The sequence below is a fragment of the Echeneis naucrates genome, chromosome 6 (genome assembly GCF_900963305.1).
Source record: "Echeneis naucrates chromosome 6, fEcheNa1.1, whole genome shotgun sequence".
Classification (NCBI taxonomy): domain Eukaryota; kingdom Metazoa; phylum Chordata; class Actinopteri; order Carangiformes; family Echeneidae; genus Echeneis; species Echeneis naucrates.
In genome coordinates this window covers 811769-833368 of record NC_042516.1, presented here as the reverse complement: position 1 = coordinate 833368, position 21600 = coordinate 811769, and the positions used below count along the sequence as shown (strand labels likewise).

General features: G+C 42.2%; 1 protein-coding gene across 1 annotated transcript in view; it reads left to right on the top strand.

The window, feature by feature from the left end:
• The first annotated feature begins 2865 nt into the window (after positions 1-2865).
• cdk14 (cyclin dependent kinase 14) overlaps positions 2866-21600 on the top strand; it is a 167653-nt gene continuing 148918 nt past the window's right edge. The window contains exons 1-2 of the mRNA XM_029505326.1: positions 2866-3350; positions 10668-10699. Coding sequence (XP_029361186.1) covers positions 3257-3350; positions 10668-10699 — 126 coding nt within the window. The 5' untranslated portion in view covers positions 2866-3256. The remainder of the gene's footprint in view (positions 3351-10667; positions 10700-21600) is intronic.

Below are 21600 nucleotides of genomic sequence, written 5' to 3'. Positions count from 1 at the left end.
TCTTCCTGTAATGCAACCTTCTGTCATGTCTTACCCAGTTAAGACACCTACACGCCCAGCCATCCACATGAAGAGAACCTCACCCTCTTCTATCTCTCAGTTGTTCAGTTCTGATGGCCATGTGTCTGCTGTAGGATATTTTGGTTGTGGATGTCAACACGGACTGTTCAGCAGCTACACAGCTGGATACACAACACACTTCCGACACCTCTGTATTAGAACCAGCATTGACTTATTCAGCAGTTTGAGCTACAGTTGAAGAAAACCACATGGTCCAGCCTTCACGCCCACACTCATGATTTAGTCTATGCCACCTGTAACCCTTTCTCCTTCTTTGGACCACTTGTTTGCTGCCCTTTCCAGACTATGTTATCATGCTCATGAACCAGAACACAGACATGTTGATGAGCATTGCAGCTGGTGTGAGAGTGAGCCCTTCCTGTGACAAAAATTGGGATCGAACGTATCATGAAAGAGGGAAAATGTAACATTTATATATCTTAATTTTTAACCTCAAATCTTTTGTTTCAATCTGTAGATAAAGAAATGTGTGTACTCGTGTTTGAGTTTAGTTATACTCCAGAGAGAGAGAGAGGCTGAAAGTAATATAAAAAGTCCAATGAAATACAAATAGACTTGGATAAACCAGGATAACTATGGCGATCATATGAAGATCCATTTATGTTATGATTAACCTGATGTTACAGCTCTGGCCCCAGAAGTGAGAACTGAATCATTGCAGTGGACTTCTGAAACATGGTTTGAGGCAGGTGAGTCTTTACACTCACAGTCATGGAGCTTTGGTGAAACATATTTTGTTTTTCTCACTTCAACTTCAATTTTCTACTTTTTTGTCTCCTCTGTTGCTCCCTTCTCTCCAGCTCCTTTTTGGACATTTCTGGTCACTAATCTTCCTGCCTGTGTTCCTCCAGCCAATCAGGCTTCAGATTGATCTGTCTGTCAGTGCTAATCTCCCATTCCCACCTCATCCTGAAGCTGAACAGCTCCACTCACCTCTTGTTTGTGTAGACGCTTCACTGTTGTTTACCTCAACACTTTGAACATACAAGTAACTGATTAGATGAACACAGTCTGTAGAAGATCGTAACGTGACATGCAGCTTGAAGTGAACAGAGATTGCTACTATGTACAGGTGCAGGTCACCTCACTGCTTCCTGCAGCCACACTGAGTACATATACTTCAGCGCTTTAACATCAACTTTAAATGTCTGGCTTCTCAGAAAATATGAAGCTTCACACCACAGATATAGGTTCTTTTTCTACTGGAGGTATTTCTGTAAAATGCCTGCATGCATCATTAGCAGAGCTTGATAATGAAGGACCAGTTGGAACTAATAGAGCTGTACATTTGTCTCAGTTGCCCCTGAGGGGATGGTGGGATTTCGTCAAAGTAATTAGAAGCAGCATGAACTCTATGTTCCAGACTCTGCTGGTCTTTAACTGAAGGCCAGATCCAAACAATGAGACGTTTGGGTACAGAACATCCACTGCTACTCTACAGCTCTTCTTCTGATGCTTCTGAATGACTCGTGCAGTGGCTGTAGCCACTGTAACCACTGCAGCCACTGCAGCACTGACATGATCGAATTGGAGAAGCCAGCCACAAAAAAGGGAAAAAAAAGAGATATTATGACACGTAATGGAAACAGAGTCCAGCTCAGGAGCTCAGAGCTGCAGGATGTGGATTACTGATTCAGGCTTTGGACAGCTCTGATCAGTTTAATCCTACAGCTTGCTTTAATCCTAACTATATATTATTGGAAATGAAATGTAAAAAAAAATCATATTCTGATGATGGCTGAGCATAGTTTTCAAATAACTGTCAATGTGGAGAAGCAGAGTAAAGAAAGGAGGGAACACCCATGATGAAATAAAAAATTACACTAATGTGCCATCATAATTATTTCTATATTCAACATTTCAATTTCAACATCCATCCACCTGACAGATGTGAATCATCCAGATGTTTATGACACAGCATAGTTATGACAGGTGTGCTGGCTGAGCATAGTAAAAATAAAAGCCCATAGATGTTGCATGTTTCTAGGTGATGTGTATTTGTGTGTTGAATGTCCATCACACGTGTCACCCACCCAGCAGGTGTCAGATTCTCCAGACAACTGCATAGGACAGCCTGCTCCAGGGCAGTGCATGCACATTTTGGGAGACAGGCGCTCAAAACTCACATTTTTATTCATCTCATTGTCCGTACACTAGCAGTTGTTGAATGCTGAACAATTTCAACAAAATGTTACATGTAAACAGGTTAACTTAAGTGCTAACCGGTTCCATGAGACAAATTAAAACTAAAAACTAAACCATGAAAGTAAAAAAAAGAAGAAATTTGATTAAAAAAGTATGAATATGAATTATTAAAATATGAATTTGAGGTCTATCTGTGCATGTATCTGTCACTATCCAGTAACTACATACATTCACATACTGATATTTTATTGTGACAAGCTCACATTCATACTGTTAATCAACCGTCTGATGCCTTGATGATGTTGGTGGATAAGTGTTACCTATGTAATTGTTGAAAAAAGGGGCAGTGTTGCCAGGATGTGATCCTGAAAACTGAAGCCTGACGGAGCTGAAGAGAGGGGTGGCACCTCGGGGTCTGGAAGGGGGCAGCAACTTCATGAAGGGCCGCCGGCTCGCCGTAAATATATTCCTCCCCCTTCAACACATTAGAGGGCGGTGCCGGCTCCCTGATGGTCAGCCTCCGCGACGAGTAGGAAGGCGGCTCCCCCTGCCCCTGTCCAATCCCGACATCCAGGGCGGGGTCTGTGGGGTCGAAACCAGAGAGAGAATCCCAAAAATGACATCTAGATTTCAGCGGAGCAGGGAGCGGACTCTGAGGGAAGAAAGAAATAAGTCCGAGCTGGATCTGCTTTTTCAGGAGCTGTCCAAAGCCGCAGCCAAAAGGCGCAGCAGATTACGCACAGTCTCAGTTTGGACGCATCTGTTCCATCGAAGATGTTTGCTGCCTTCGTGGAAATGTAGCGAGTTCTTTCTTTAAAAAAGGGGGAAATCTGAAGAAGGCATTCGTTCCTCACTAGTTGATGAGAGAAGTGAAGGCTCCGTTTCCTGTGCGTGCCAGCGCGCTGCAGCTGGGCTGAACAAGCCCCGCTGGTGCTGCCTGAATCCCGGTCCTCTCGGTCCTCCTTCCCCGCCTCTAACCGCATCCAGCACGCTGCCAGCCCCCCTGAAAGTCCGTGAAAAAAGACTAGAAATGTGCGACCTGATGCCAGCCTCCCAGCCCGCGGAGAAAATCGGCAAAATGAAAAAGTTGAGGAGAACTTTGTCGGAGAGTTTCAGGAGTATCGGTGAGTAACGGGACGTCTTTTCATTCTCTAACGGGCTGAGCTGAGCCAGAGAGCTGATGTCTGCACACTTCCAGCCCCACAGCCATGGAAAACAGCAGCCTGGCCTGCAGCAGGGACTAGTTAACTCTCTGGCTTTGTTCGTGAGGACAGAGGAGTAAAAACTCCACCAACACAAATCATTTGAGCAAACACCAGCAACATATTTGAAATACTGTGATCAGATCTGATCCTCAGGTCACAGTGTGGACACATATCACCATCATCATCATCATCATCAATATGCCTGACCTCTGCATGAAGTAAAGGTAGAAAAAAAAATCCCATTTTCAATAACTCTTCATTCAGTCTGGATATTGTCATATTATCCATAAAGATGTGCACTGAGCTGTGTGCTCTCTGCTGGACAAACTCTGTAATGGTGTCTCACCGAATGACTTCTTGTTCATCAGCCAACATCTAAAATGCCCCTGCTGTAGGCCTGCCTGTGCTATCAGTCCATTTACAGTATCACCATATCTATATTTGACATATGTATACATCTATGTATACACCCAAATTTGCTTAAATGGTTTGTTTATTAACTATTAATTAATTATTAATTATTAATTGTCGACATGATAAATATCGTGCAGCGTGGTGGATCAGTCCTGTGGTTACCCTGTTACCCTCACCAGGTGGGTGATGTTCTGGGTGGTGCCCATTGCGTGCAATTTTTTCATCACTAAAATATGATCAATTCCTGATAAATCTAAAAACACTGAATTAAAATACAATATCAGAATCATAGGAGGAACAGAAGCTTTGGTAAAATGTAACAACATAAATGACCCAAAATGAAGCCTTCTTAAATACTACACAGATGCCCAGAATAAGATTTTTGGGGGTAAAGGAATCTCCTAGTTTGGTAGAAGACCCAATAAAAGTAAAAAAAATCTCTTTGAAAAAATAAAATGAAAAATTACCATTAGCGCTAAAATTGGTGTGTCATCAAAAACGGCATGTTGTGTTATGACTAATTAGGTTTTTTATGTTTATCCTTAAAATTAAAAATGTGCTGATAAACTGATGCTACTGCGCAAACCATTATCACTACCATTATCACCGTCACTATCATCACACTGTTTTTAAATATAATCCTTATCAAGTGACTGCTGTGCTACTAAAGCAACCTTCTGTGGGACTCACGCACACACAAACACATAGACAGCAGTAGTTGTCAAGGTACACCAAACATTTCTCTCTCTTTCTCTCCATGTTTCTCTTTCTTCCTCTCATACTTGTATTCGCACACGTTGACAGCTACACACACACACACAAATACTGCTTCAACCCCGAACCTGTGAAGATCTCTGCGAGGGCACGAAAGGTGTGTGTGTGTGTGTGGAAGTGTGCGTGCGTATGTGTGTTGGGTTGAAGAAAAGATGAGGAATGAACAGGAGTGACTTTGGGTCGATGTTGCGGCAGAAGAAAGATTGGCATTGACTTTTCTGCTGTGCTGACGCTCATCTCCTATTGGCTGCCTGTCCTCTCATCTGAATCAACACATCAGAGCATCGATCGGGCCCGGGCCCTGCTCTTTAACAATGCACATTCAAGACCCTGTCTCATTCTTTATGACCTTGTAACGGTGTTGATACAACTGGTCCCACCGGGCACAGCTGCATCACAAACCCACACGTCAAATCACAGCGCAGTAACATCATAGATTGTTTATATTTTCATTCCCAAAACTTTTGAACTACTAAAGTTACTATTTCAGTGTTTCTCATCATGAACTGTCAGTCTGACATGTAAATGTAAATGTCTGTTAGATCAAAAACGTAGTTCCAGAACATCTCCTACCCACTTTATTACATTTTTATTGAATAGGATCAAATGAACTTCCTCTGGCTCCGTCAGTTATGGAAAAACATTGAATTTTCCTCATATAAACGTCTAATTCTCTGTTCTTGGACCGAGAGAACAAATTTTGGCAGTGAAATGAACAGGACAGAAGTTTTGCCGTCTCTGTTTTTGTTGTTGAGGGGCCCTTGAGGGGCCCAATTAATCCCCAACTGCTTCTGATGAGCTGCAGAGTGAACATGAATCAGAACATTACTGTGTATTAAGATTATATCCACGCAATTACAAAAGAGCCTCTCTGCCCCCCCCCACCCAAGCACGAAGCACCGGCACGTTCTCCAAATCCAGACATGCAACAAACACATGCTACAGGAAATGTTACCCATTCAAGTGATCTCCTGACCTTGCTCTCTCGAGGTTTTATGTTTTCTTTGTTGAACACATTGTCAGTTTACCTGTAAAATGACTGTGTGGAAGTTAATGTCTGTGGAGATGTGAGGACTCGCCTGGTGGGTGAGAGTGAGACCAGTATCTCAGCAGCTGCCTGCCTCTAGGAAAAAATCTGATCAGTGAGCGTATTGTGTTATCTGGTAGTTTTGATCTTTTCTCTGTTTTCTGTATCTTATGAAATATCATATATTTCAGAAGATTAGATTTGTTCTCAGATATGAAATGTAACATCTGTTGTTGCCATGTTTTATTGAACAGGTTAACAACAGCGCAGCATCATCATTGTCTAACTTCAATTCCACTGCATTTTATGAATAAATATACATGGGAAGTGTACGTATGTAATGATGAGCTGACATTTGAGAGGAAATGAGGCTAACAGTGAGTTAGCAGTTACCTGCTCTGGGATTAAGCTAAATGTCTCCAGTTATCAGCAGCCTACTCACTATCAGAAACTGACAATCAGCTAAATCACTGACTGAAGACCAAGTCAATTCAGGAGAACCAACTGAAACCTCCAACTCAACACACACAACAGGAAGCGGTCAGTTTTATCATGATGCCACCAGCATGGGTTAGTAGAACTCCCTCATCTATTTGCTATATTGGTACAAAGCCCCGTTCTTAAAGTTGTTTTATTACACATAATATAAACGTAACATCTCCTGTAACCATTTCAAATGAAGGCCGCGCATTTATTCCTGTATTATTGTTGCAGTAAACATGTTGGCATGTTATTGAGATCAACTGAAGTCTCTAAGCTTTTAGTGATGGCTTCTTTCTCTCCAGCTGTTGTTGCCATGTTGAGTTATCGCTCTGCCATGATAGCGGTAAGTGTAATAGATAACATTTATTTAACGGAGGCCAGGCTCAGTGAAATGGAAGGGCCCCTCCCTTTGAGTAACCAGGGTGAGCCTGCTGCCTGTAACAAGAGGCAAAGCTCTGTGTTCACAGCTGTCCATGGTTCATAGTGACTGGATGGTCATCATGATCTTCAAAAAGAATAATCAGTTATTGCAACATACAATGCCATTTCAGCTTTATCACGAAAAAAAAAAAAACTGTGAAATGAAGGTGATGATGCATTTTGTTGGTCCTCTACCAAATGATCGTTCCTTTACGTGTGGAGAATATGATTCACAGGGCATGGAATCCCTGTGGCTGCACAACACTAGACACGGGAGCCAACAATGCATAACAATATTGTGACAGTTTGCCTGCTCCAAAAAATAGCTGCTTCTCTCTGTGTACACTGCACTTAGCTTGGGATCTCAGTGATATTTTCATTAGTGGTCACTGGGCATCATTTGGATTCAAAAAGAACTCACGCTGCTTTTTTAGCTTGTCTGTTGGATGAGCAATCTTCATTTAAGTTGGCAGCTGCCATCATGGCGTCCAGGATCCAGTCCCCATATTAATCCAAGACCTCGTTGACTAAGCTGGCTTCTGGTTGCAGCTTTTCTTCACCTCAGAGGGAAATGAATGATGTTAATGGAGCTGCTTCCCAGCCCTTCACCACCATGCTTCTCCAGGCCATCATCCGTCAGACTAGACGTCGGCATGTCAGTCTTGTGTGCCAATTCCGGTGTCTTGATACAGGAGTTGTCATAAGCCATGTTTATGTTTGTTTTTCTTAACAGGGTTCTGATTGATTTTTGGCAGACACAGTTGTTAGTGTGTGGGAGCAGCAGTGCAGTTGTAGCTTTTGAATCCAGGCTGTGTTAAGGCACAGTGCAGGTGACCACAGGAATCTGTCCACCCCACTGCTGACCTGTTAGTTTGGAAGTAGAGCTTTAGAAAATGAGCTAAAAAGTAACTAAAAATAATAATCACTGTAATATTTTATTTTATTATTATGTTTATTAAATAATAATACAAAAAAAGAACATGATGATGATGATGATTATCAAATAAATACATCAATAAAAATATCAGCTCATATTATTTAGAGATTGCAATTGGTTTTTATAATTAAAGTTTTGTTTAGAATGAGTTTGACCAAGTCTTTTTCCTCCTCTTCCCGTTTGTGCTCAGTGGAGGAATAAATGTTAAATACATTCTAATTTTCAGGCTATAAATACACTTAATCAGGATTCAGCTTCTCTGTTCTGCTGAGAACACACTGTGGGAAGTTATGTTACTGCAACTTTGATCAAAAGTGAGAGAAGCAGTATGAAAGGCTGTAGAGGCATCAATGAGGTGTTAAGGCTTTTTATTCATTTATATTTTTGGTCTTTTTATGCAGCAAAATTGGACAAAGCTGTTTGTTTTTTAGTTTGTCACCTTTTCACCATCTCCTTCTATTATTTTCTGTTTTCTCCTTCTAAGCAAATATATTATAAACTTTATTTACAGTAAATAATGCTCTGACACATACGTTTTCTTCACTGAATGATCCTCACCTGAAGGGGTCTTTCGATAAAAGTTTTGAAAACAACTTTTTCTCACTATCAAGTTCACAGGTAATGATTAAGTTAGGATTGAAGCATACATATCTGACACATCTGTTGCAACACACCACAATAACCCAAGTTGTGTGTATAACAGTAGAGACACAAAAGTCTCCACACAGCTGCTAATTAGTTTAAAGTCTAAATTTTCCACATCTGTCTCACAAAGACAACAGTGAAGTTATGTCACTTGTATGATGTGTCTTTTCTGTCAGTATTTATTTATTTTTTTGGCTGCTAGATGCACATAACGTGAGAAACTAGTGAAATGGAGAATCTCCTGATCGTGAGTGAGAGACGTGTGTCTCATGCAGGCAATGTGAAAATGTCCAAAAACCAAGACGTCCCACAGCCACGAAATACACACCATCCAGAGTGCTTTTGGCACAAAACTGCTTTTCAGTCATGTAAATAAGCACTAAGCCTCACATTGGTGTGACATTGATGCTAAGAAGTCAAATGTATAATAGTTTGAAATTGTGTTCTTTAAATCTCCTGGTTTCGTTTGGTTAGTTTTGTCAGAGTCAGAATCAGAAATCCTTTATTAATCTGAGGAGGGAAATTCTGCTGTTTGCTATCTTATCTCCTAATAGTTCAGGAATTTTAAAGTCCGATTTGAGTGGCAATGAATGATTTTCTGTATCTTTCTATCCTGCATCGTAGATGGATTTACTGTCCACTGCTCTAATTTCTCTGATCCATTGGGATGATATTAAGTGGATGGCCCACGTATTTTAAAATAGGGTCTCTGCCTTTTCCATGTGCATTGCTCCACCACAGCAACCAATTCTTTCCACTGGGTTGTCCAGCCTTCTTGCATCCTTTTGTTTTATATTGCCCCCCATCCCCCAGCAGACTGCAGCATAAAACAGTATACTTCCTACAGCGGACTGGTAAAACATCTGCAGCATCTTTCTGCAGATACCTAAAGATCCGAGCCTCCTTCAGATGTAGAGTGCATCTATGTCAGGTTGTTGTCCAGGTGTACTCTCAGATATTTGTGGGGTGGCACCACCTTGAAGTCCACTCCACCAGTGGTCACTGGCTGGAGAGGGAGCATGGACTTCACTATCCAATCCACTATCACTTCCTTTTTTTAAGTTTTTGTGAGTCTTTTGTGAGACTTTTATCAGATCCTCGTATTCGGATTCCTGTCCATCCCTGGATGCACAATAACAGTATGAGCTGAGTATTTCTGGATGTGGCAAATTGTCCTTCTCCTACAGATCTTTAGCCTTAGCCAGGTTGAGCTAATCACCTCCTGGGACTAACTTCACACTTACAGACACTTACTCAGTGCAGAGATACTTCTCTAGAACTTTAGGAAAAAGAGAGTGATCACATTTTAAGTGTTGAAACATAATCAGCATCATCGTGATGACAGAATATATGTGTCCTGTATTGTGGCACAAACCCCTAAATCTTGAATATCAGCCAGAGAAGAGCCTATACTGTCTTTGTATTGAGCATGGGTTTGTAGCTGTGATGATGCAGTCTGGGGTGTCTGGCTGCTCTTTGGGGAATGTGTGTGTAAGGACTGTCTGAGGACACAGAGGTAGCAGTTTACCGGCTCAGTGACTGGGCTGACAGTGTTTCCCAACACTCACTCCAACATAAATAAGTCATTTTACTCCGATGCAGCCCTCAGAGTGCTCTTCCTTTTAGCCATCTGCACTGCCTTTCTCATTAGACAACATAATCATTATTAAGAATATTAATAGTTGAAGACTCATCATTTCACTAATAATAACACCTTCCGAAAGCTTCTGGGACGATGAGAGAGATTTGGAAATGAAAGTTGCAGAAACAAACAGTGTCAAGCAGGACGCCGCATTGTTTACTCCCTTTTCATTGTAAGCATTAATGCCCAATGCAACATTGTTGTCCCCTGTAATTAACATGTAGAACACTGCACAGTGTCAGTGTGGGTTTAGAAATAACAAGTCTAATAGGTTTATAAATTGCAGTATCACTATTTGACTGCTCTCTTTCCAATGAAATATTATTATGTTGTGTTGTTATGCTGCATATTAAACATTAATGATACCTTAAAGGTCACTGACTGCTTGGTAAAGAACCATTTTATGGGATATCATTACACACCATTTAGAGGAAAAGATCCTAGTACCCAGCTTTCCTGGTGATGATTATTATGGATATGAGATTTTGGTGCAGTTATGTCAACAACCAAGAGTTTGGCTGCACACACCGCTAAAAGTCACAAAGTCACTGTGACACTACATGTTTAACAGTGCAGAGCATTTCTGACATCAAGTGTAAAATGTATATGATTTTTTTCTCTTCTTTTTTGCACAAAGATTTCAAAATTCTCACACTACCTGCCCTAATGAAACTGCAGGAGAAAAAGCAGTTATCACAGCTCAAGCCAAACCAACACCTACACCGCTTCAATGAGAACAGGATACATTCCTGACAAAAAAAAATCACTGTTACACAGTTGCCTCCAGAGCTTTGTCTCTACCACTCTATATTTTTTAATTATTTTTTATTTTGTTCATTCTTCAAAAGGAGTCAACAAAGCCAGTGTCTGATTCTCTTTTTCTTCTCTTTACAGCTTTCAAGAAAGAGGACAGCGGCTTTGATGAGGTATGTTTAAAATGAGTGAATTTTCAGGAGCTTGTGCCTTCACCAACCCCGTTTCAATGCTGTGCCATGCTGTACTTCTCACTGAAATTATTCATCAAGGTGTTGTTGGCCAGATGTTGTCGGGACCGTCTGCATTGCAGTTGTTTCTTTTGGAAATGGATGCTGCTTTAACTCAGTGCATATGGTGTGTAATATATTCATGTGTGGAGTATGTTGGGTTTCCCTCTCATCTCAGAGACATCCCTCAGGGTCGGTAGCCATCACAGAGCTCCTCTAGCCTGCCAAATGAGACATGAGCCACATTCCACATTGTGCTGCTGTCCTGAAGTCACTGAGTCCATTTTCACTTTTCATGCATCCGTGTGTCGTCCCCATGTCTCCAGGATGGCCTGACCTCATTCCCAGTGTGTCTTTCAAAATGGATGTATGTGTTATGTGTTGTGCGAAGGTGCCAGGCAGACATATCAAGAACAGTGAGGGGATTTAAATTTCCAGTCAAAACTGTTCTGTTGCAAGCGGGTCATCTACAGCATAGTAATGAGAGGCTGATTCCGTCTGCTGTACTTAGGTTGCAAAAGGTGTTGGTTGCATTTGTGCATATATGTTGCTCTGAGGATTTTACTTTGAATACAGGAGAAGGGTAAAGGTAAAGGTGGATGATCTGGTCAAAAGCTCACAGGGCAATTTTCTTTTTCATTTTTTTTTTTTTGAGCATTTCGTTGTTTAATATAATCACAGAAGGACAGAAAGTAGAGGGAGAAAAAAAGATGATGGCAGACAGCAAAGACGGTGAGTTTGACCTCTGTGCTACTGCAGGTATGACTGAGCCTTAATGCACTCATATGCACTCTACCAGGTGAGTCAAGGACAATCCCATTGAGTCCACAATCAGATTCAAAAGCTGCTAGGATTTTATTGTGGATTTAAATGGAACTGGAAGTTGTGATCTTTCAGCCTCACTTTCCGAGGATCTGACACTACAGTTCACTCCAGTTTTACGCCAATAGGCAAATGATTTGTTGAGAACTGATCACAGTTTTTGTTCAGTTCATACAGGCTATTCCAGAGGCCTCCAACTCCAGTCCTGGAGAGGTACAGTCCTGCATGTTTTAACATACCTAATTCAAATGATCAGTGTGTCATCAAGCTCTGCTGAGGTCGATTGAGTCAGGTGTGCTCAAGCAGGAAACATCTTCAACATGCAGGGCAGTACTGGAGACCTCTGGGCTATTCATTTGGCAGCAATGTTATTTATTGATGGTCTGCTATGTGCAATGCTTTCATGTGATAGTTTGGTGACAGCCGCAGCCCATCCTACCTCGTGTCTCCCTGCATGTAGACAGGTCTGTCCATGTGTGGAGTCCATCATACAAAAAACAATAAATATCAAAACACTGGAACTTTTAAAGGCAATCTGTATGATTTTGAAATGTAGTTCATATGCCAAAGTCAGACCATCCACCATTGATTGTGTGTTATTGGTCAGCCTTCGGCTCAATGACACATTAATAGTTTTGTGGCCTTTTAGCTGGTAGAAGCGTAACATATTCTCTATCTTCTCTCTGACTGTTTGGTGTTTGGTGCTGAGCTTTTCAACAGAAATGGGTTTATCAGACCTTTGAAACTAAAGCAGTGTACTGAAAGACACTAATCCTCAATTAACCTGAAAGGAACTGCAGAGTTGGTAATAATTCACTGCACTGGACCCTTTGCTAATTTCATGTAATTATGTCAGTTGGTGGTATAAAAACATTGATCAGTGCTGCTTTATGTAGTAATAATATAGTCAGCACAGTAATTTACAAGCGCACGTCAATCTTTTAATGTAACTTTTGCTGTTGGGACTCTGTGTGGAATCGATACTTCAAGGAATGGGTAGTAAAATCTGGAAAAATCAATTAATGCTTTATGGGAAAAGCATTGAGATACTGTCATCTGATTTTCTTTGGTCTAGCAAACGATTCAACGATTTTAAAATACAATATCCTGTAAAAAAACAGAGAATATTAAAGGGACATTTCTTCAGCATAAATGATGTGGCAAATAACCTGATCTCTGAAAATTTGTTGCATTTTATCACTTCCTGTTCCCAGGATTATCTCCACCACAACCCTATTAGACAGGGGTCTCAAATTCCCAGCCCAGGAGCCACTTCTGGCCTGCAACTTGAAGTTCAAAATAATAATGCCATTCGAACGTTGGGGTTGTGTGTGAAGTGTGAAGCTGTTCATTTGTTTCTTTAATTGAGAGGGATAGGCCTGATAAACATCTCTGTGGGAAGAACAACACTGTACAAAGATACAGGTTTTTTCTCTTCCGTGAAATGAAATATGAAATGACAATGGCCCCTTTTTAAGACAAAATATTTGTCACATGAACTATTCAATTTTTCAAAAGTTATTGATTAATTGAAAATCATTGCCCTTCCTGAGTGTTGAAAAGAGATAAAGTATGTGTCTTAAGGTATTACATTTGTTCGGTCATTTCAAAGTTAAAAAGGTTGCTTGAGATTTTAGAAAAAAGCATTTACTCTGAATGAATGCAAATACTGTATCAAACATGTTTTTTTGTAGCGTTGAGAAAATATGAGCAACACAAATCTGTTGGGGGATTGCCTGTGTTAGTTCAGTGAATGTCATTTAAAAGAAAAACAATTAGCTCGAGCAGTTAAAAACTAATGCGCTAACTAAGTCAGTTTTTTTAAGCATTAAAAAGGCATCAGTAGAAGTAGTGCCACATATCTGACCAGAAAAAGAGTACCAGTTTGTTGATTTATTATGTAAATGAAAGGCTTCAATTAGTTATTTAACAATGAGGGAAAAAAAGATTTGCACTCATGGCAGTTTTGCGTTATAACATTGTATTTGAAATGAAAAAAATGGCACATTTTCAGAAATATTGGTTCTCTTTCGTTGTATTAGAACACTGAAGTGGCTCTACCATGAGGCGAAAGTGGCAGCAGTGGCCCATGGCTCATTTGAGTTTGAGACCCCTACTATACTATAAAGTATTGGCAGTACTGTTAACTGCTGAAAAGCTGTAAATACAAATGTTGGCTTGATAGCAGCAGCAAAGTATTGTGCAGGGTTGGAGTGTTTCATAATGGAAAGCATTTTTTTTTTTTACAAAACTTTGATATTACTGTAATGTGATGAACTTGGTCCAACCAGGTCACAAGTTAGCCACCAGCTGTCTACTGTGATATTCAAAACTGTGCCATGCAAAAACATGAATGCATCAAATTTCAGTGAAGCAATGGGGCAGATATGAAAACACCCTGAGGAAAGTTGTGGTCCATATGTTAAAAGACACGCAGACATGACTGGCTGTTTGAGTGGTAAAGGAAACTAATTCCTAACGTCCCTGGTTTTCTCTTGTACAGCCTCATCCGATGCGGGAACACCAAGCACTTAGTGCATTATGGATTTAAGAAAACCTGACGTCTGCACCACATTTTTTTTTTAGCTCCATCTTCTTTCTTGTATTCCACACTCACCAGGAGGAGAAACAGTTTGCTCTCAAACTGCAGCCTCAGCTGTAGTGTGGCGGTGTGTGCCGATGGAGGCAATAAGGAATGCTGTGTCGTAAGATTTTCCCATTGAGAGGTCCACGGAGAAGTCTTTATTTTTGTTGGCAAAGGCTCATGGGAGCTCAAATATCACAGCGTCACATATATTTGGCAATGGGGCTGTTTGTCAAGTTTCCTGTGCTTATTTAGATAAGAAGATATAGCCAGCACTTTCGTTCCAGAGAGGACTTTTGTGGTGAAACAACGTGAAGCAGACCATTTGTAGAAGTTTGTGCCATGAGAATCAGCTCAGACTATTTGCTATAAATGGACCTCTCTGCTAAGGAAGAATTTAAAGACCATGAAAGTGAAAAAGCCTCAGCAACATGATTGTAAGAGAATAAGTGATGGTGTACAGTGACAGCATGGGAACATATTGCAGGATGTGATTTGTGTGCAAGTGGAAATTATGTGTGTCTGAGGAGTAGACAGGAGCTTGTTTGCCACTGGTGCCTGATAAACTGATTATCATTCGTCATGGTGAAAAGGAAACTATGTGTCTGTTTAAACCATAAAGATCTTTTTTCTGAGGCTTCATATTAGAAGAAAAAAATATGTATCTCAGCAGTGATATCACAGCAAAGCGGTGAAGAATTTGTGGCTACCAGTGAATGGTACGGTCAGTTCCATGATCCATGCTGTGAAGGACAATAAGGAGACTTTGAACTTGATGATGATGATGCAGCCAGGCAGCTCTCCAGTGCAGGCCCAGAGCTGGGAGAGGCCAGGCTCTGTGACACCAGGTATAGTGAGATGTCCAAAATAATAAAACAATTGCATCCGGCTCTGTAGATGAGGTTTACTGCAGCAGCTCCTGTGTAAATGGTGCATCAGTCAACAGTACTCAATGAAACGCATCTTCCATCTTTTCATCTTCATGGACAGCAGTTTTTTTTTTGAGAAAATGAATTTGAGGGGATTGGGGGTGTGTAAAGAAGTGGCACATGACCACATCTGACTTGATTTATGGTACAATGTTGCAAAAAAATAAAAAAAAAACAAAAAAACTGGAGTTTGCTTGATTTTTGATTGCGTGATTGTTCAGTAAGGCAGCATGGTAGCAAACTGTTTAGCAAGTTTGATTCCTGGGCTCTGTGGCCTTTCTGTACAGAATGTTCTCCCCGTTCCTGCATGGGTTTCCTCTGGGTACCCTTGTTGCCTCCCACAGTCCAAAAACATTCAAGTCTAGGTTGGTGCCTCTAAATTGTCTGTAGGTCTGAGTGTGAGTGGTTGTTGGTCTCTGTCTGTCTCTGTGTGTTGGCCCTGTGATGGACTGGTGACCTGTCCAGGGTGTACACAGCCCTCACCCAGAGAGAGCTGGGATTGGCTTCAGCACCCCCCACGACTTGGAATGTAGAAGATGAATGAATGATTGTTCAGTGATCAGGCCTGTTGCAGCCTTGTTCACTGTGAATGCCAGCTGCTGGTGTGGTTGGATTTCTCCAGGTGTTAGCAGATGGGTCTGTCGTCTGTGTGCTTGTGAAAGAGAGCACACACGGCCCTACTGTCAGATTTTACTAAAATGTATTTTGTGGCAGGGCCACCACAAATAAATTAACGTATGGAAATACTGTTTTCCCAGCAGCCATCACTGCTGTTGTCTTTCTCTCTACTTTGCCTTTGTCAAACACAAACTGTTCAATTTCTCTTCTCAACTTCAGCTGAACAATTTCACATGTTTGGCCTCAGAATCAAAAATTAATGCAACAAACATGTCCCTTAATTACTCAAGGGCCTCAGAGAATCCATTAAAAGTGAAACACTGTCATTAGCCCCAGGGAGCGTAAATCACAGTAAATTCATTTCAAATATCTGCTTCCTTTCCGTGATTGTTGCTGCTCTTGTCACAGTATGAGCCTGGAATCATCGTGTTCCATCTGCATTCAGGATTAAAGAAGACATAAACAAAGCCAACCTTGTAGATTTTTCAAGGTTTACTACCCTGAAGCAACATTTTAATGGCAGTAAGAATTTAATTTGTTTAAGTTTTTACAGGGCACCTCAGATGAAATGGGTGCTTCCTTAACATCCTACTCTCATTGTGAACTTTCGTACACAACTGTAATGAACTCTTGGTGAATTTGTTATTATATTGTCATTAGCAGAGATTCAGTATGTTTCTGGATTCCATTTAGGACGGCCCCTTATTGCTTCCCGTTCCCTGGTCACGAACTCTCTGAGTTTTTGGCCAGATAACTGAAATATGGTCTGTACTAAAACAGGCTTAAGACATTTTTAGGGCTTAACCTTTGACATAGTCAGTAAAAACCTGAGTCCTAAATTCTTGAGACTTTTCCAATAAAAAGGGAGGTTGCTAGCAGATGTTAAACAACTGGTCTGCTCAATAGTCCACCTTCACAGCTTCAAGCTGTGTCAGAGGAAATGCTACCGCAAAGGAGCTCAGATCTGAATCCAGCGACAAAGTGGAAGTGGTGGTGAAGGTGAAGTCATGTGACCATGTTGTCATTGGTTTATAGCCAAGCATCAGCTGTTTACTGCTGTCCATTGCCTTGTGGCTTTCACTCTCTCTGGTTCTGACTGTGATTCTGTTTGCGGTTCTGATTCTGGTGTCTAAGTCTTATGTCTGGTCTAAGATGGCTGCTCAGCTGTCATGACAGCCTCTGTAATCATGGTAGGGGATTGGAAATAGGGATTTTCCTCCAACAGAAATCTGTCGTGGACATTTCTATGAACATCAATCATCTAGCAATCATTGTATCCATGTCAGTGTCAAAGACTTCATACAGACAGGTATTGTGAATGTTGTGAGGTTTCTTGTGTGAGTAGGTCTACTCAGTGTCCAATCAGACAACACTGTGGACCCTGAACACCTGAAACAGCTGCTACCACCGTGCTCTTCAGCCATGTGGTGGGTGGGAACACATGCTCTGTCTGCACATTAACATTAAACACAGAAACAGATGATTGAATAAACTGTTTGAGTCCAACCTCCCACTCTCACCCTGAGCTCATCTGGAAACAGAAACTAAAGAGCTGGATAAAATGGCCAATATGATTATTGATGTAATCTCCCTGGTGAGGTTGCTTCACTGGCTGAGTGACAGTTTCCACCACATTTAGCAAATATCAGCCCATTGAGCCCTGGTGGATTCAGAAATGCCACCAGCATCTTCTGTTTCCATAATCTATACTTTCAGAAAAACAGAGGCTGGCTGAAGCATTACCCAATCCATGCATTCTTTCTGGTCTAGGTTGAATTAATTATAGTTACTTTGATATTGTTGACAATGTGCTGACAGCCCCCAACAGAAATTAAATTAAAGACAAGGCTGCTGATTAAAGATGTGTTATCGAAAAATTCATTGGCTTTCATGTCCTACGTGGTCATGGGTGTCAAATCTTGTTTTGAATTCAATTCAGTGTTGAAGCACAGAGCTGGAGAAATGACTGAGGTGAAGAATTAGGACACACCTCTGCTGAAAGCCTGAGAGAGGATGAGGTGGTACCTGGGATGTTGATGATGGTCATTCTTAAGACCCATTTATGCTCAGTGTTTAGCACGCATACAGATACGCTCGTACTCTGCGTTCATTTAATCCGTATTTCTGCATGTTTCCATGAAGCGTACTAATTCGGACCAAACGGAGCAGTACCGTCGGAAACCACTGGGGGAAGTGTTACTGTCACTACCCGATACGTTGCCGAGTTCCAGTCACAAAGAAAAAATAAAAAAAAAAAATTTGAAGAGAGGTTGTGCGAGTTGGTGAGGAACTATAAGCACATATACGATATAACGTCTCCTGGACACCGGGATAAACACATGTTACGAAACAGCTGGGAGACTGGGAGATAATTTAATGTCAGTGGATCGGCTGAGTAGGAGAAGTAGAGGTCGTTACAGGACAGATTTGAACCCACAACAAATATAATTAACGGCCTCAACGACCCATGCGCGTCTGCGTCTATGCCGCGTCATTATTGACGTCATCACTGACGCTGCTACTGCTCCGTTGTCACTGTGTGTGGCATGGACATAAGAAAGTTCTTTAAAAACAGAGGCGACCAGGACAGAGAAGCAGCAGGGCGGAGGACAAATGGAAATGAGATGAAGAGAGGTAGATTAAGTTGTTTTAGCTCATACACTGCACCAGATGTTAATGGAAATTATGAGATTAATTATATATCGGGAGGGAGTCCAGCTAAACTAGCTAGCTTATCCACAGGATGTTAACACACTGACATACGCTACTCTGTCGGCTGGGAAATGTATCGGGCTGTTTTTATTTTTATGTTGAGGCAACAACAACATACATTTGATAAAGCAGGCCTACAAACGGGCATACTTCCTCCTGTCTTTTAACATCAAACTGGAACAATGAACAAAACGGCCTATACCGGATTATAACAAAATTATTCTGCAGTATTTGCTTTATCTAACCAAAATGTTGTCAGGCCGGGACTCAAGACAGCACTCAGATGAAGAGTCTTCACAAGACACAGACTTTATTCTTGGCAGCAATGATCTCAGAACTGAGTTAAAAAAGGAAACAGGGCTATGAAACATTAACTTAAAGGGATGTCACGAGGTTCTAAATCGCTAGAAAACAAAATCACTCCCGAAGGAGGTTTAAAAAAACAAACAAACAAAAGAAAACTCACTCACGTTACTAAGCGGAGGATTAAGGTCATTCTCTAAAATGTTACGAAACTCAAAGTCACTCTTAACGAGGAAAACACAAAAGCTATGAACATTAATCTATCCAAAAAGAATCTACAAACAAAAAGTCACTCATACAGAGGATACACAAAAGGTTATGGAAAAAGAGCTAAACTCAGGTATGGAAATTACAAACAAAAATTCACTCAGTCGAGGACTGTGGCACGGCCGTCGCACTGGTGTGGGACATGAATTGACGACACACTGGCACAATGATGTGCATTCATGGTGGTAAAACTTGCTTATCAAATGTATCAATTGCATTTGTATGTGTGATTTGCATTAATATAGTGAGGCAGTGTGTATGTGTGCTGAAGGCCTAGCAACACCCCTGCACTGACCACCGCCACCTACATTAACAATCCAAAGAGCATTGGGTAGTTTCGTGAGAAGCGGTTGTTGTGTAATAATACATGGCTCAAGGGCTTGTTCATTATCAGTTAACCGCCATCACGTAGTACGCCACACATCAGGTTGGGGCTGACGTCATGCCATTACCTGGCGTGCAGCTGTACACTACATTTACTTCCCCCCTTTTTTAATAACTCAGTCTGTTAAATTGAACTTTTCCAAATAGCTCAGTCTGGCCTACAGCCAATCAAATAGAACACTTTTAACCAAAGTAAACAACACAACCTAACTGACAAAACCAGGTAACCAGGTTACCAGTTTGCCGGCATAGCCTTGTGGGTTATTCTGCCACATGATAGGCTATGCTCTAACTAGATCTCAGAAGTCTGAGGTAGGATGGCCTCTGGTGGGCTCGAGCTGGGTGCAACCCAAGCTGCAGTGGGTCAGCTGGTGCATCCAGCTCAGGCGGGTGTGCAGCCGCGGCCTCCAGCTGAGCTTTAGGCTGAGCCTCAGGAACATCCCAGTTCACATCCACATAGCGCCGCTCGGTCGCGGCTGTCTGACCAGGGTCGGACAGCGGTGCAAACTTCCCAAGGTGGTTGGCGTGCCATTGTGACCCATCCGACAGGTGGAAGGTAGCCGGCCCCAACAGTGCTGTGACCTGCCGTGGTGCTGACCAGAATGAGAGCAGCTTGTGGGAACGCCCAGGACGACGAACCCGCACCCAGTCTGCCACCACAAGTGCTGGAGTTCTCGCACGGTGTCTCCTGTCAAACCGCTGTTTCATGCGCCGTTACTCTGTCACCCTGTCTCCCACGGGTGTATGCTGCTGGAAGGTTCCCTGGTGGAGGACACAGGCGATCCAGGGGAAGCTGAAGCTCACACCCCAGCATCAGGAGGGCCAGAGAACTACCTGTTGTTGTGTGTGTCGAGTACTCAGCAGCATCGTGGAAAATCGAAGACCATCTGCTTAGTGTGCTCTGAGCCTGTTCTTGAGGGTCTAGCTGAATCTTTCGACGCCGCCATTAGCCTGCGGGTGGTAGAAGGCTGTGCGGATGTGTTTGATCCCCCTCCCCTCTGTGGAAGGAAGCGAAGTCGGCAGAGATAAACTGGGGCCCATTATCGGTGTGATGGTGTCGGGGACGCCCCAGTGTGCAAACAGGGAGGAAAGGAAATCAGTGACCACCTTGGTGGTCACAGAGCTGGCCGGAAGGACCTCTGGCCATTTGGAGTGGAGGTCATAGGCGACCAGAAGAAATGTGAGTCACAAAGGCGGTGCGGTTGCGACTGTCTGGGTGTAGTGGAACTTGCAGGTACCCCTGGCGGAGGTCGAGCTTGGAGAAGACTTTCGAGCTGTAGAACTTTGCGTACAGCTCCTCCACCGTAGGCAGTGGGTATTTGTCAAGGATAACAGCCCTATTTACCTACCTGAGGTCCACACAGGGGTGCAGGCCACCAGTTTTCTTCTTAGCCACAACCAGGTTAGAGACCCAGGACGAGGCTTGGTCTCAGTTTCTTGAGTTCTGCCGTGACATTGTCTCTGCAAGCTGGTTGCGGATAAACTGGTCCTCAATGCGCCGAGGTCGGTGATGTACTGATGAAGTGCCCGCACAGTAGGGCTACACTGTCTGCATATGCCAGCACGTACGTCGTACGTCACACATCAGGTTGGGGCTGACATCATGCTATTCTAATATGCAATGCTAATGCACCTGGTGTGCAGCCGTACACTACGGTATCGAGAAATGCCCATAACATGAAGGTGGTACACGTTTGGTGTTCACTGGAGTTTTCTTATAGTGTTGGTAATAAAGAAAGAAAGAAAAAGCGTTGCTTGACACTGTTCCGCTGGTCCTGTCATAATGTAGGGAGTCTGCAAGCCCAACTGGTTTCAGATAAATTATGAGTGGATGATTGGTTATTTTGGAGGGACTAGAAGATTATGCCAACAGCTATAGCATCATTTTGACACTTTGAACTTTGAAAATGAGTCACGAGATGGAGATTGTTTCTAAACGCAGTACAACTTCTCTGTTGTGGGATTATTTTGGTTTCAAGCGAAATCAGAGGAGAGACCGCAAATCTGGAAGATCTGATTTGCCAGCTAAAAAACAAAAAAGTGCTAGCATGAGACAGCTTCTCAAAAATCACCATCCCTCACAGTATGCACAATTAAACAAATCGATCAGTGCCCTTGCATCAGTTCACCAGCAGCTGGGCATAATGGAGTCGTTCAGCCAGGAAACGAAAAATAAACGTGACAGCGAATGTTTAGTACAGCTGACACCATTGCAAGCCCAGTGA